The sequence below is a fragment of the Trichomycterus rosablanca genome, chromosome 8 (assembly GCF_030014385.1).
Source record: "Trichomycterus rosablanca isolate fTriRos1 chromosome 8, fTriRos1.hap1, whole genome shotgun sequence".
Taxonomy (NCBI): domain Eukaryota; kingdom Metazoa; phylum Chordata; class Actinopteri; order Siluriformes; family Trichomycteridae; genus Trichomycterus; species Trichomycterus rosablanca.
Window position 1 is genome coordinate 36,769,368 of NC_085995.1, and position 17,433 is coordinate 36,786,800.

At 39.7% G+C, this 17,433-nt stretch overlaps 1 protein-coding gene across 3 annotated transcripts in view; it reads right to left on the bottom strand.

The window, feature by feature from the left end:
• LOC134319568 (SH3 and multiple ankyrin repeat domains protein 2-like) overlaps positions 1-17,433 on the bottom strand; it is a 74,689-nt gene that overhangs the window by 23,142 nt on the left and 34,114 nt on the right. Inside the window, exons 1-2 of one of the 3 annotated variants that reach the window (XM_063000822.1) lie at positions 7,310-7,947; positions 6,827-7,223 (exon numbers count right to left, since the gene is read on the bottom strand). The exons of the other annotated variants lie outside the window; for them this stretch is intronic. Of the exons in view, the coding sequence (XP_062856892.1) occupies positions 6,827-6,844 (18 nt within the window). The 5' untranslated portion in view covers positions 6,845-7,223; positions 7,310-7,947. Of the gene's footprint in view, positions 1-6,826; positions 7,224-7,309; positions 7,948-17,433 lie in introns of those variants that run through there. 3 annotated transcript variants of the gene reach the window in all.

A 17,433-nucleotide genomic window follows, 5' to 3' on the forward strand; every position in this document is an offset into this window, starting at 1 on the left:
GCTGTCATCTGAAATTATGGGCTCTTGGGTAGCTTAAAGGAAGAAAAAGAGCCACATTGTTAAAACAACAGCAGATCATTTACATGTTGGATATTTAGCAGATGCTTTTATCCAAAGCAGCCTTCAATCGCAACTGAGCACAGTTCACACTATTGGGGGTTTAGGGTCTGGCTCAAGGGCCTAACAGTGGCATCTTGGCAGTGGTGGAGCATGAACCTGCAACCTTCCAATCACCAATACAGTACTCTAACTCAGTGGTCGCCAACCATCGGGCTGCTGACCGGTACGGGTCCATGGGTCATTTATTACTGGGCCGCACAGAAAGAAAAAATAATTAGAGATCGCTACAAGAGCAATTAAATTTCCAATACTCTTGGGGTGTTAGTGTCTCTTATCACCACTAGGTGGGAGCAGCGTCTCATTGCAGCGGAAAAAAGCTCAGGATTCACGTTGATTTTCCATTCTATAGTTATTCTATTTTAAATCCTCCCGGCCCCGCCGGTCCATGAAATTATATCTTATATGCTCTAACTGCTGAGCCACTAAAACAAAACACAGAGGGCCACAGGGTTGTTTTATTAAGAAAACCAGATTTAAGCTGCATTCCTGCTGTACATCTCTGAGGTCTCGCATACCTTACGTTGAGGAATCATGGACTTAAGGCTTAAGAGAAGAAACCTTCAAACTTTGTTTGCACTGAACAGCTGGTGGCGTTTCAAAGCTCCTGACCTCTGAAATTGCAAATTGTTTTCTTATTGAACATTTGAACTTGAATACTGACCTGTCACTCAGTATGAAAAAGTTTGCTATCCCTACTAGAGAGAGTGGTTAGCTTTAGCCTTAATTTATTTCAGTACAGTTCTTGGGTCTTGCCATATTTTATTTAGAGACACCTACAGTGCTGTGAAAAAGTATTTGCCCTTCACCTGATTTCTTCTACTTTTGCTAATTTGTCACATTTAAATGGTTTATATACACTGATCAGCCATAACATTAAAACCACCTCCTTGTTTCTACACTCACTGTCCATTTTATCAGCTTCACTTACCATATAGAAGCACTTTGTAGTTCTACAATTACTGACTGTAGTCTATCTATTCCTCTACATACCTTTTTAGCCTGCTTTCATGCTGTTCTTCAATGGTCAGGACCCTCACAGGACCACCACAGAGCAGGTATAATTTAGGTGGTGGATCATTCTTAGCACTGCAGTGACACTGACATGGTGGTGGTGTGTTAGTGTGTGTTGTGCTGGTATGAGTGGATAAAACACAGCAGCGCTGATGGAGTTTTTAAACACCTCACTGTCTGGACTGGACTAAGAATCATCCACCAACCAAAAATATCCAGCCAACAGCGCCCCGTGGGCAGCGTCCTGTGACCACTGATGAAGGTCTAGAAGATGACCGACTCAAACAGCAGCAATAGATGAGCGATCGTCTCTGACTTTACATCTACAAGGTGGACCAACTAGGTAGGAGTGTCTAATAGAGTGGACAGTGAGTGGACACGGTATTTAAAAACTCCAGCAGCGCTGCTGTGTCTGATCCACTCATACCAGCACAACACACACTAACACACCACCACCATGTCAGTGTCACTGCAGTGCTGAGAATCATCCACCACCTAAATAATACCTGCTCTGTGGTGGTCCTGACCATTGAAGAACAGGGTGAAAGCAGGTTAAAAAAGCATGCAGAGTAACAGATGGACTACAGTCAGTAATTGTAGAACTACAAAGTGCTCCTATATGGTAAGTGGAGCTGATAAAATGGACAGTGAGTGTAGAAACAAGGAGGTGGTTTTAATGTTATGGCTGATCAGTGTATACATAATATAAAAGTATACTTAAAAATACTTTTTCACAGCACTGTGGGTTATACATCATTTAATTTGCATTATGATGTCTTCTCTCACAGGTAGACACTTGCTCTCTTGCTTTACATATTGCATTTAAAAATCCCACAAAATGAAATTAGAAGCAGTAACTACTCTCCACCATGTAGCTGGCTTCAGACTGCTGGCTCGTTTCCTAGGTTACCCTGCCTCATTACACATAACCTTTACTACAGATAAAAGCATCCAGTGATCATAACTCTCCTCCATGCTATTCTGCTCATGCAGCATCAACAGATAATAGAAGGCAATTCTCATTTCTGTGTCTGAGTGTCTTTACAAATTCTTATTTAGGTTTAATGCTAAGGAATCTAGACATCAATTTATCAGTGAAGATTTCCTTAAGTCATGACAACAGCAAAGTCCACTAACTTTACCACTGATGGAGAAGATGTGGAAGTGGGGGCAGCTTTTGCCTATGCAAATGGTTCAACAGTCAGGGAATACCTCACAGACCAACACTTGGCTGAACAAGAATGAATTACCTGGACGAGATGTTAAGATTTCTCTCTCCAAACAAAGATCAGAATTATCCAGACTTGTTGTTCTCTATGTTTTTATGAGTGTGAACTGAAGGCTTGACAGTACAAAAGCAGGACAGGAAGAATATTAGTGCCTTTGAACTTTGGCACTGACAAAAATTTTTAGGACTACCATGGATGGCAAAGAGGACAAACAAATGGAACCTGGATCAACTCAAACCAAACCTCTGACTAGAAGCCCAGATAAACAAACTGAAGCTCTTTTATTTTGGACACAGAACTAATTCATTGCAAAAGAGTATTATGCTTGGAAGAGTTAAAGATAAAAGATGAAGAAGACGGCCAGCAAGAAGACAGATGGATACAATTACAGGAGCAATAATAAAGCCATTAGAAAGTCTGAAGACCAAAACAGAAGACAGGATAGTCTAAAAAAAACACTATCCATTTAAAAAAATATCTGGGTGAATGTGACTTGCAACCAGAGACACCAAAGATTTTTAAGTACTGAGCATGGGACTACAAGCTAGACAAGAATCAAACCTGGACCTACATTTAGGAGACGCCAGTGAGCATTACTGGCCAGTGACTACATCTATATTGCCATTGGTCAATTAGTAAGACACGTGTCAAGCCACGTGACATTTGGGACTCAGTTTATTTGCTTAAATACAAAAAAAAAGAACTATTACACTAAAACCAAAGCCCAGGACCTTTACTTCCTGATGGGCAACATATCATCAGGTTCATCTTATTTAAATGTATAGAGACTAATGTATAGTGCTATAAAGGTGGTAAGGATTTCCTGGTACATAAGCCCATATTTTCCTATCAGATGTCAAGTGATTAATAAAACTTCTGATAGTAATGTGGGTGGTGCACAAATCAAACCTTGCAAAATCTAGCAAAAAATCATGCAGTAACCAGATCTCTTCAACCTCCAGGCACAGAGAGCTAGGGGTTCATACAGCACCAAATAAAACGTATTTTATGACAGTTCTAAAGATGTTTAGATGGTACAGCAATCTATGACGCTAATCTCAGTGGTGCTATCAGGCTGACCAAGTGTCTATACCGACATGATGGCTATGTCTCAGGAGGGGTGGCCGAGGCTCTATGATAGATTGGCACCCTGTTTAAGGTGTGTTCATGCCTTGAGTTAAATGATTCCAGAGTGTACTGGACCCACTGTGACCCTGGCAAGGATGAAGCAGTTGACGAAATTTAAAAATGAATAAAATAACAGCTTTTAATAGCAGTACACTAGCAGTGAAGTTTATTTCATGTGTGATAACTGATGTGCTCTATTGTATTGTTTGTCGTGTTATGTGAACTGGTGTTAGTAATTTGCTCCTGCAATATAATGCTGAACTGAGGGGACCACATTTAGAGCAGGACTTTAATCAGACTAGGACTTTAACCTGTTCCATTCCCTGTATTTGAATTATGATGGGGAATTTAACGCCATCCCTAGGACCCTGTTTTTTGACAAATAATCTGTCTAATGTCCATCCTCTTGTAGAAATAAAACTGACTCCATGTTGGAGGAGGACTGCTAGGATCAATGCTTTAGACTCATTTCAGAAGATGCTGATCTAGGGTACATTTTAACAGATAAGGAAAACAATAGAGCAAATTAAGCTAAAGAACAAAAAGCCATGAATCAAATTATAAAAAACATAAAAAAGGTAGGGCTGTCACACGAGATTAATCGCGATTTGAACAGTTATGCAAATTTTTATTGCAAGAAAATGTTTACCAATAAAAAATTTATAAAATTATGATAAAATTATTAAATCAAAATTATTTTTAAAAAGCCAGCTAATGCCTATATAAAGTTGTTAACAGCTACCCATCTTTCAACCAGTTATTTAAAATGACAAATCTGTTTACATTATCTGGCAAAAGTGAGGATATTTACCTGTTCATAACCCTGAACAGTGATGCCACTGAAAACAGGCGCTCAGGGTACTAATATGAACCATTTCTAGATGCAACACGTATAACGTCATGTCGACCCACATCGTTAACTATGTTAAAGCGTCTACAGCCTATTACGATCCATTTAACACCAGTGTTTGTAATGTTCCCACGACGTGTACAGTTCATTGGCTTTCCATCCAAATTCATCTGAAATAAAGTTGTCTGAGCTCATTTTGCCTGTAACGCGTATTCATGCGCGCAGATGCACAGAGACAAAGGCGTGCTTTGACCAAAGATGATATTGAAGCGGCGATTAATAACTGTAATTTTTTTTTGTGATTATTTCTCACGCTTTTTGAAAACGTAAATTATCTTTCACAACACCCCTATATTTCACAATATGTATCAGCAGCAGCTGGAGTAATTTGTAACTCATGACCTCAAACTGGAAAAAGACGCGTGTTATCGCTATACAGTATAAACACAATGTTACTGTGTTAAAGCAGCACAAATTACCACAGTGATGTATGTTTAAAGTGGCACAAACAGCCCAAAAAAAATCATTTAATTAAAATTTTTATTCTCGATCAATTTTTTAAATCGCGATTAACATTTGAAAGCGTTAATGACATTAATTAATGCAATTAACGACAGCCCTATAAAAAGGTGTTACATTTAAGACAGTTACGTTTTTAGCTGCTTTTTCATTGTGTGTAATGATTAAGTGGCTCTCAGCTTCTTGAAGAGAACATTCCAGAAATTCGAGCTGTTATTTATTATTATTAATTATTTATTACTATTTTTATAATTAATGTTAACCTAAACATATCTAGGTAAGACGACTCAAATACTTGGTGTACAGCACTATTTTTGAACTTTAGGACAGCACTAGACTAGTGATATAAGTGCAGGTTATAGAGCGGCCGTATTTAAAGGTCATGTCATTTGTAATGAATTACCTTAATCTTACACTGACAGTATGAGAGAAATCCAGCATTTAATTTATTCCAAGAAAATAAAAAACATCATTAACATATAATCACTTTTATTAAAACCTCTGTGTTTTCTTTATTGGTAGCACTGCACTCAGTACCTTGTCCAGTTTTCCTTTGCTAACCTACAGTTAACTACTTTTTTTACAATATACACCGATCAGCCATGACATTAAAACCACCTCCTTGTTTCTACACTCACTGTCCATTTTATCAGCTCCACTTACCATATAGAAGCACTTTGTAGTTCTACAATTACTGACTGTAGTCCATCTGTTTCTCTGCATGCTTTGTTAGCCCCCTTTTATGCTGTTCTTCAATGGTCAGGACCACCACAGGACAACCACAGTGCAGGTATTATTTAGGTGGTGGATCATTCTCAGCACTGCAGTGACACTGACATGGTGCTGGTGTGTTAGTGTGTGTTGTGCTGGTATGAGTGGATCAGACACAGCAGCGCTGCTGGAGTTTTTAAACACCTCACTGGTACTGCTGGACTGAGAATAGTCCACCAACCAAAAATATCCAGCCAACAGCGCCCCGTGGGCAGCGTCCTGTGACCACTGATGAAGGTCTAGAAGATGACCAACTCAAACAGCAGCAATAGATGAGCGATCGTCTCTGACTTTACATCTACAAGGTGGACCAACTAGGTAGGATTGTCTAATAGAGTGGACAGTGAGTGGACACGGTATTTAAAAACTCCAGCAGCACTGCTGTGTCTGATCCACTCATACCAGCACAACACACACTAACACACCACCACCATGTCAGTGTCACTGCAGTGCTGAGAATGATCCACCACCTAAATAATACCTGCTCTGTAGTGGTCCTGTGGGGGTCCTGACAATTGAATAACAGAGTAAAAGGTTAAAAAAGTATGTAGAGAAATAGATGGACTACAGTCAGAAATTGTAGAACTACAAAGTGAGTGTAGAAACAAGGAGGTGGTTTTAAAGTTATGGCTGATCGGTAAATGTGTGTATATATATATATATAATGCTCTAATACACCAGCTGACCAAAAAGCCCTTGCTCTAAAGTTTAAATCTAAGCAGTGCTACCGACCTGGCCGGACATCCAGCAGACACAATTGGTGGTGTTGGATGGGGTTAATGCAACCTTGAGTGCTGAGGGATTCACATGAGGCTTAGCGTGACTCTCTGTAAGAATTCAGTCACACCTCTGGCTGGTGTAAAAAAAATATTGGTGGTGCAAACAGCAGAGGAATTGAAGTGGGGTACAGAGAGTGACTTGATTGAAAGAAAAAAATGGAACATTCAGGTTAATGTAATTAACAGTAATTAACAATAAAACAGAATGTATTATTTAGTTTTATGTATATAAAATAAATAAAAACTGGAAGAAGCAAACACATCTTGGTTGATACTTGCGCACATTGCATTTTAAGCTGATGTATGATGCCAATTTCTTGAATGGTAGCAGTCCGGTAGTAAAGTTATTCTACTCTAAACTGCATATTATCTAAAGGAGCTAAAGCTAAATTACAGCACATTGTTTTAACTACACACACATGTAAGGAATTATTCATGAAGAGTTCACTTTCATCTTCATCTTCTGTGTAACCTGTGTTGACGCTCGTCTCTTGTCTCTTGTTAAACCCACGCTGGAAAGCCAGGCCTTGTTTTCTGGTTTAAGCTGGATGCAGCCACTTTGCCTCTGAACGCCACAGGATGTTCAAGGTCAGCACTGTACAAATGCTCTGTGTGAGTACAGACCATCCACACAAAAATAAGCCAGTTATTGGCAGACTTCTAGTTGTTTCTGGCTGCAGTGTTAGAGAAAAGAGCTTTTGAATGGGAGAGCTGATGCTGATGCCCATGACATGTTTTCTATAATCTCACAAATACGCCAAGCTGAAACAGTAGCCATATTTTGAGTACAGCAGAGTGATGGGTTTTGTGGAGTTACTGAAAGCAGAAGTCAGTTGTTTATTCAAGTCAATTCAAATAAAATATTCTAGACATACACTATATTGCCAAAAGTATTCACTCACCTATCCAAATCATTGAATTCAGGTGTTCCAATCACTTCCATGGTCACAGGAAGTGTAATGATCTGTTCACTCTTTAAAATCTACATTCTGAATGCTGTAGATTGTCAAACATGCTTCATCTTACTGTTCTACATTACTGCCACCTTCACTACATTATGCTGACCTACATTAAGTAAAGCATAAAGATTTGTTGATGTAAAATTCAATCGTGTTTTAAATTTTAATGGGTTATTAGTTAACCATCAAGGAATAGCAGTTGATTATTAGTTTAAAAAATGGATCCGCTGGGATCTACTTCATCCTTTGGCAACCATTGGAAACCCATACATCTTTTTTTGCACAGGAGGCGTCTGATTGTGAATGGCAGTGCATAGCTCCCTGCAAGCGATAATGAGCCTTGTAAGACCCCACCGCTGGCAGGTGAAAAGAAGCGATCGGCAACCAATATATATATATACATATATATAATATATATATATTTCTCCCTTTTAGCACGTCCAATTTCCCGATTGCGTCATGCTTCCTCTCCACCAATGCCGATCCCTGCTGATTGAGGAGAATGAAGCTAACCCACGCCCCCTCCAACACGTGGGCGACATGCCGTATGCATCTTATCACCTACACTTTGAAGAGTGCAATGTGGATCAGCGCTGTGTATGGAGAGACACCCTGAGAGCACTCTTTTCTCATCTCTGTGCAGGCACCATCAATCAGCCAGCAGAGTAATTGCATTAGTTATGAGAGAGAGACCCTATCCGGCTTAATCCCGCCCATATCTGAACAACAGGCCAATCGTTGCTCATGTGGTCACTCAGCCTAGCCAGCAGGCTGAGCTGAGATTTGATATGATGTGTTCGAGAGATCCCGGCTCTGGTTCCAGCATGTGTTTTTCACATCCTTGTGAAGTGATAGCTCTTTTATAGCACTATTAAAACAAGTCATAAAACAACACTGTACTCAAAGCTGCACCGCTCTTAGTGTGATGCTTTTAAACACTACTGCTGCTGGTTGCTAGGTGACAATTGCTCCATGTTCCAAAATCAGCACCATTGTGGACCAACACTGTTAATCTGATGTGCTTGGGGGGAAAATCAAATACTTATACATCAACAGATGACTTTAAACTTCCATTGTTTGTCTTCTTTGTTTTTATCTCCTCTGGAAACAAAGCAGCCAGCGCAGAATTTTCCAGCGTCACCAGATTAAACCATTTTGCTTGTGAGATGTGCAGGTCTGGTGTGATACATGCAGCATGATGGGGGGGGGGGGGGGGGTAGCAGGAATCTCCTGCAGTCCACACTTTGTTTCCCTGCAGCCGCTTCAATCAATAATGTGACGAGGTTTCCAGAACCTAAGTGTAAATTGAAGTAATAAAACTGAATTTACATGTTCAGTGAGCAGTAATTGTTTAGAAATGGCTTTTGATTTACATTGATTAATCAAGCATGAACAAAACAAACAGATGATTTATAATTGCCTGCACATGCTGAGATGCTCATGCTGAATAGAACCACATGAGCAGGATGTGGAGTGACATCTAGGAATGTTTTGTATCATCGCTAGTGTCCTATAATTTGCAGAACACTTGAATGGAATCACTGTAATTAGACCTAAAATCCTCTAAAGACTTAAATGTTCTCTAAAATATTAACAAAATAGGCTAAGCAGTGGTGAATTATGCCACCGGGCATTTACATACAGACATGGTTGGCTATGTCTGAGGTGGGGGGTGGCCGAGGTCCCGTCTGGGGTGTGTTACTGCATTGCGCCAAGTGATTCCAGGTAATCTGGAGCCACAGCGACCCTGAACAGGATAAAGTGGCAGTAAAACACAATGATGAAAAATTAAATAACTAAAAGAGTGTATAAGACTAAAGATATAAATTATTCTTTGTATTGAAAGTGACAACTTGCTTGGTCTGGAGATAAACTGAATACTTTTTTTATTCAGATAGTGGGAACACAGAACACAGTGAGCTTGTATAATGTTTAATCTGATATTAAAACAAAACAGCGGTAAAGAAAGAAGGAAAAAACGAAAGAAAAATAAAGAGACCCTCAAGATGTCAGCGCAATTGAGTCTGCTTAGATACCAGAGGAACAGCAAGGTCAGCTACTGAAGACGACGCTTTCCTTAACATCCCTTTATACAAGCACATGTCCTTACTAAGCATGTAAGAATGCTAGAAACATCTATGCTAGATACACTATATGGACAAAAGTATTGAAACATCCATAACCTTTGAATTCATGGGTTTCAGCCACAACAATTGCTAACAGGTGTAATAAATCAATTATACAAAGGAGCCACAACTGTTAAGGGAAGACCTTTTCCTGTTCCTGCATAACCTCTTCTATGCACAAAATAAGCTCTAGATCAGGGTTGGCAATAACATTTTCCAGGGGGCCACATAAGAAACTGTTACTGTTGTGGAGGGCCGGACCAATAGGGTGAACTTCATTCTGCTTAATATTAATAAGATTCCTTTTTATTGCCTAAATTTTTACAGTTCTGATAAGCTGTTACTGTTAAAAGTAGATATTACAATCAGAACATGAAAAGCAGGCAGAGTAAAAACATCAACATTATTTCACTATGTAATCAACGTTCTTGAAAACAAATGTGAACAAAATGTGCATTAACTTTACACAAAGTGCTATTGCTGTTTGGATATCACAAAGCTGATCTTAACTGCTCCAGTCCTGGATGTGTAAAACCGTGCTGGTTTGCAGTTTAGTTAGTGAAGCTTCAGATGTGACGCTCTGCATCGTTCAAGTTCTTGCATTTCTCTGTTTAGTACCGTAACGGCGATATAAACCCTAGATTTAAATTGGGATCCTTAAACAGCTTTACACCTGACTGACTTTTGAAGTTCATGTCTTGTTAAAAACTCTATCGTCTCTGTCAGTCGCGCTCAGTTCTGTTCGCCGACACATTACGGTGAAGCTGATATACTCGTCTCGTACACACGTAAATCCAAACTTGCGGAAATGTAAAGAAATAGCGCTCCAGTTAAAATAAGAACAATCCTGTTATATAGCATGTGTGATGTACATTTATTTACGTCTGATTTTTAATTGCCACTGACCTCATGCGGGCCGGTTGGGGATGGGCCGGTACAATGCCCAGGTCTGCTCTAGAAAGACATGAAAATCTCTGTGTCCTACACAGAGTCCTAATCTCAGCCTTAATCAACAGCTTTGGAATGAACTGGAACATCAACTGATGCTTTATTGACCAACATCAGTGCCAAGCCATACAAATGCTCTTTTGACTAAATGGGCACAAATTCCCACAGACATACATCAAAGTCCAATGAAAAGTCTTCTCAGAGGAGTGGCTGTTGTTTTAGCTAAACAGATCACTTAGAGGTCACTCTATTTTAAAACTATTTGTTTCTGAAATGGGTCGTTCAACAAGCTGTTGGTCAGGTGTTTAAGTACTTTTGGCCATGTGATGTTTCTTGATGATGATTCTTTTCTTTTTTGGCAAAAAGTGAACATTCAGAGAGCGTCTGTACTGCCCCCAACCCATTCTATTCACATGAAGTGTCTGCCCTTAAACCAGGAGCAAACGGTATCTGCTAGCAAATGGAGAGTGGCGTGTCATGTCCCATAAAAAAAATAAATAAAAAAGAGTTCTACCATTTAAATTGTAAAAGACCCCTTTAGCACTTTTCTTGCAGAGAAGCAGTCTCACAAATAGTAAATTTCATGGTATGCACAATGTTATATCAGAGTTGGCGTGGTGTGGCCTGGCATGGTGAGGATCAATATGGCAGCATCTAAACATACAGCACAATTTATCTAACACTTAAGTATTATCAATCCTGAATCCTGGTGAAATGTGCTGAGGCAAAAAGACCAAATATAAATATATAAACATAAAGAAACGTGGAGTTCTGTACTGAAACACAAACTATAAAAGCAGATAAGCAACACAATGATTTTATCCCCTTTAAAGTGATGTGGTAACGTAGCATGTTGGATAAGACCATCTCCCTCACTGTATGGACTTTTATAATCCAGAAGCTTTAGCAGGATGAGAAGAGAAGCAGCATCTGCAGGCCTCTGACCTCTCAATCTGACAAAGTGGCAGAAAGAGCAGAAGAAACATATATGAAGCTGTCACAAGCTCCTCGATCTCTGGAGACGTGTAGCGGTCAATAACATTGATTACGTCATTAGGGTGAGTTTGCATGGTCATCAGTTGTGGAGAGATAACCAGGCACATACATCATTTGGCCAAAAGTATGTAAACACCTGACCATGTGCTTGTTTCATATCTCATTCTAAAACCATGACTGTTAATATGAAGTTTCCCCAGATGTCTTTTGTCAACACTTATCCCAGTATACAACATGACAACTTTTAAGCTTTTAAAACATAAAATCATGCCAAACTATTTAGTACGATTTTTATATAAATTCTTAATCCATCTATGGTTGGGACTGTCACACCACATGACCTTTAAGACATTTATATTCTTTTTTCTTATTATCAATATTATTAGTTATATAATGTAAAGAATATATAATAGAATTATTTAAAACATGCATTTTTAAGGTACGAAAATGGCAAACATAGTAAACATAATCGGCAGCACGGTGGCTCGGTGGGTAGCGCTGTCACCTCACAGCAAGAAGGTCCTGGGTTCGATCCCCAGGCGGGGCGGTCCGGGTCCTTTCTGTGTGGAGTTTGCATGTTCTCCCAGTGTCTGCGTGGGTTTCCTCCGGGAGCTCCGGTTTCCTCCCACAGTCCAAAAACATGCAGTCAGGTTAATTGGAGACACTGAATTGCCCTATAGGTAAATAGGTGTGCGTATGTGTGTCTGCCCTGCAATGGACTGGCGCCCCATCCAGGGTGTGTGCCTGTGTGCCTTGCGCCCATTGAAAAGCTGGGATAGGCTCCAGCACCATAAGCACCTCCCCCCGCACAACCCTAATTGGATAAGCGGTTAAGAAAGTGAGTGAGTGAGTGAGTAAACATAATCTAAAAAAGATTCTGGGTGGTGCAGCAGTAAATTATGCCAGCCAACTACTGCTGGAATCCAGGCCATATTCATAGCCAGCGGTGCTGTCTGTTGTTTGGGCGCCTACATACAGACATGACTGGCTGGGGGGGGGGAATGTCTGGGAAGGATGGGGTGTGATGGCAGAGGCCCCTCAATGGATTGACATCTTGGTTTGGTGTGTTGCTCCGTGGCGCCCATTGACCCTGACCTGGACAGGACGCCAATCCATCACTGAGCCTTGGCCATACCCCAACCACCCTAACCCCCCTGTGACATAGTTAATCACGTCTAAATTCGAATGCACTAGTAGCACCGCTGGGAATTCGGGCCCCGGATCTCAGCGGTTTGTGGCTAACGTAATTTACCACAGCTCCACCTGAGTGCCTCTAAACATAATTGAAGAATGGAAGAACTATTTCTTAATCCTGTATTTTCACTAAAGTAAAACTAGAGTAAAACAGATGCATATTTATTGCAGCATACAGCTACATAGCTGTAAAACCAAATAACTAAACATATACTAATTACTACAGCTGTCAACATTAGAAAGCATCAGATCATTCAGAACCTGCTCTCATGGCAGCCATTCGTTCCTTATGCCCTTCCCTCCCACACTGTTACTTCAGAGAAAGTCGCTCCTTTTACTAGCGATCATGAGGTTTCTCTTAGAACTGACGTGAAACAAGTGTTTGCATGAATTTTGCATGCAGATGAACCCATTTCTGCTGAAACAGATGTGAAGAGACCTCCTGCTCATCTCCCTGAAGCTCATTTCCACTTTAAATAGTGAGTGTGAGCATTTAGTCTTGCTGATCTCCAACCACATAAACATAAATGTCAGATCAATTCAGCTCCTAAAATACCATGTCAAAATGGCATACAAAAAAACCCCATAAAAACATCCTCTAAATTAAATTAATTTCTCCGACTATGTAAGATATATACAGTGTCACAAAAAGAACAATACACTTTTCTTCATTGACTAAGATCACTAGATCTCTGGAAGTACAAGTTATTTATGTGATAATTTTCAAGTGATAATGCTGTAAAAAGCAACTAATGTTTGAATTTAGGTCATACAAATTCTCTACAAAAATGTTTAAAAGCCTTAAACTTTTATCAGTCTTATCAGGCTTTTTTCAATATACAGTAGACCCTTGACGTACAAACTGTTTACCATACGAACATTTTGGGTTACGAGTAGAGATGGACCGATCGGGGTTTTTGGCACCGATTCCGATCTCCGATCTCCTTTCAGGGACATCGGCCGATAGCCGATTCCGAACGGGGGGGTGGGGGGTGGGGATTAGCAGTAAATAAACTTAAAAAGAGCCTCACAGTAAAGATAAACCGGAGCAGCGCGCACGTGTGTGTGTGTGTGTTTGTGCCTTTAGAAGATATGCTTTGTTCACAGTATCGCTATAAGTGATTCATTGATTCATGAGTTGATTCGTTTTTATGTGAAGCGTAAGTTTCTCTTCTCAGTTATCTCTCCGTGTTTACTGTTATTAATTAAATGTCGTGGTTTTAAATAAACACCAGCTACTACAGAACATTTTGTGTGACTCTCTTACATTAAAAAGCTTCATTAAAAAGCTTCATTAAACTGCTATTACCACAGATCTGTAACCGAGTCAGACTCGTTCCGTCTAAGGAGCTAAAAGTTTTCTAAAAGTTCAGCAGATGATCCTTAACTAACGAATTTGGTAATGAATAAACTTTTGCCTCTGATTGGCTCTGTAACGTCTTCTGTTCTCATCTACATCACAAGTAAGAACCGCTTACGATTTACCAAAGTGAACCAGGAGTTTATATAACGTGCTGATAGAATCGACTCAGATGTGACCGGGTTGAATTATCTTTTTAAAGTAAATATTACAATCAGCAAAATTACATCGTAAGAGCTTTCACGATGGTTTCTGTACGATTGTTGATGAATGGTGATGTGATGGTTGGTGCTTTGTAGCTCAAAGTCTGGATCAATCCACTGAGCTGTTAACTTAACATGGTCTTTATATATCACACGATCGGATCGGCTACTTTTAGGAAATATCGCCGATAGCATATTTTGATTAAAAATCGAGCGATTTTTTTCAACTTAACTTACAAACAAATTTCAGATTACGAACCAAAATTCGCGAAACACAAGACGTCAAGAACAAGTTGACTACGACCGTCTCTCTCTCTCTCTCTCTCTCTCTCTCACCATACCGTGAGCGAACATTCGGACAGAGGACGGTGTTTTTTCAGTGTTCAATATTAAAATGGCCCCAAAGAAGGTGCAGAGAAAGCGCAGTGGTGAGAAAATGAACAAATCTATTACATTAGTTATGTTGTATAATTACTCCTGCCAGTAGGTGTCACTGTGTATCAGACAGAGGGGACAGTAAGTGAGAGAGAAGAAGGAATTCGGCTCAGTAAAGTATTCTTTCTTTCGTGCAATTACACCTACAAAATACAACACTACTGAAATAAAGAAGGAAATAATAGAGAAATATGAGAGTTATTGTTGTTTTTGGTAGATACATTTTATTTAAAAAAAGAAGGACTTTTATTATGATGTATGGTACAGCACACGTACAGTATTGTTGTTCATTATTGTTTATTACAGTAATGTCTATTCTATTATTTAAGATTAAGGGAAAATATACTTGTATTTATAACAAAACAGACCTTTTAAGACATTAGAGAGGTTAGGTAAGGGCGGGGGGTTTGGGAGGTCTGGCACAGATTAATTCTATTTACATTATTTCTTATGGGAAAAATAGGTTTAACTAACGAACATTTTGAATTAAGAACAGCCAGGCAGAATATATAAACAGTATTTCCACGTAATGGGTGCTCAGGTGGCACAGCTGTAAAATACATTAACCCACTACCACTGTAATCTGACAGTGGTGCTATCAGCTGGCTGGGCATCTACACAGACATGATTATTATGCCTGGGGGAGGGTGGTAGCTGAACTTGTCGGTACGTTCTTAGTGCCAGTCTCAAGCACAGATATTATAAAGAGGGTTGTATCAGTTAAGGTATTCAGTGTAAGAATTGTGACAGATCAAGTATATTGACCAGAATGATCCACTCTGGCGACTTCTAAACTATGGGAGCAGCCGGGAAAAAATAAATTAATAATAAATCATTTTTCCATGCGTTGTTAAATTTGTACATGCCCTTTAAAAATGAATACATAATAATAAAAATAAGGTAAAATGATATCTGTTTATTCAGATTTGCCATTCACTCAGACTAGAGCCAGGTGGCTCATCGCAGACTAAACACTTAAATGAAATCTTTACACAAAACCCCAGGGAAGAACGATTGTTTCAGCTTTAGCTTTCATCCATGTGCAATTGAATGATAAAAGTGCTAAAAGCTGTCTAGCATATTCAAGGTCCAACTAAACATAATCCACTGAAACTGAAGCCCTGGACGATAGGATGGCACGACTAACAGCTTCCCTCTGACTTTTCACACAATAACACCATGAGACAGGAAGGAAAAGCTTCCCTATTGGGAAAACCAACATGCACTTTCATAGTCTCCTTTAGGAGTGCCAGCCTGCTGTGGTTGTGTTTGTATGTGTGTGTGTGTGCCACTTCACTTTCATTAAAGATGTAACTGTGACCTTCCCTAACGTTCAGACTCTCAAGTCTTACATAAATGGATTCACACTTTAACAAATAAATGAGTCGTGAAATGAGAAGGTTCGGCTGAACTGATGTACAAAAACATCCCAAAAAAGTTCCAGCAGAGATGCACTATTTGTTCAATAATTGATAACAAATGCATCATTTACAACAACTTAGGTAACCATAATTCTGTGTAACCATACTTATGTGTATGGTAGTGATGCGTGTAACAGTATGATGAAAGATCATTATTATTTTATTATCAAGAAACATTTTCATTTTTTAGATAGATAGATACCTTATTAACTTAATTTTCATTTCATTTTTTTCAACCACGAAAAAACTAGGCAGAGGGCAGGAATACCCAGGACAAGGCACCAAGATTTGAACCTAGATTTCAGCAGTGGTGGGCTACCGTAATAAACTGCTGTGCTACTTGAGCAATATGCAGTCATTAACAGTGAACAAACTACTTTAACTTTAAGTCGATAAAGTTTCAATGACAAAAGTATAGAAAAAAACTATTTAAGAGTCTTTGTAGTAGGGCTGGGTATCGCCACCAATTTCCTGGATCGATTCGATTCCGATTCACCAGGTCCCGATTCGATTCGATCTTCGATTTTCGATTTTCGATTCGATTTTCGATCCAATTTCGATTCAACACATTTAGGCATATTTGAGTTACATTAACAGGTTTTGTTTACATACAGTGTATCACAAAAGTGAGTACACCCCTCACATTTCTGCAAATATTTTATTATATCTTTTCATGGGACGACACTATAGACATGAAACTTGGATATAACTTAGAGTAGTCAGTGTACAACTTGTATAGCAGTGTAGATTTACTGTCTTCTGAAAATAACTCAACACACAGCCATTAATGTCTAAATAGCTGGCAACATAAGTGAGTACACCCCACAGTGAACATGTCCAAATTGTGCCTAAAGTGTCAATATTTTGTGTGACCACCATTATTATCACTGCCTTAACCCTCCTGGGCATGGAATTCACCAGAGCTGCACAGGTTGCTACTGGAATCCTCTTCCACTCCTCCATGATGACATCACGGAGCTGGTGGATGTTAGACACCTTGAACTCCTTCACCTTCCACTTGAGGATGCGCCACAGGTGCTCAATTGGGTTTAGTCCATCACCTTTACCTTCAGCTTCCTCAGCAAGGCAGTTGTCATCTTGGAGGTTGTGTTTGGGGTCATTATCCTGTTGGAAAACTGCAATGAGGCCCAGTTTTCGAAGGGAGGGGATCATGCTCTGTTTCAGAATGTCACAGTACATGTTGGAATTCATGTTTCCCTCAATGAACTGCAGCTCCCCAGTGCCAGCAACACTCATGCAGCCCAAGACCATGATGCTACCACCACCATGCTTGACTGTAGGCAAGATACAGTTGTCTTGGTACTTCTCACCAGGGCGCCGCCACACATGCTGGACACCATCTGAGCCAAACAAGTTTATCTTG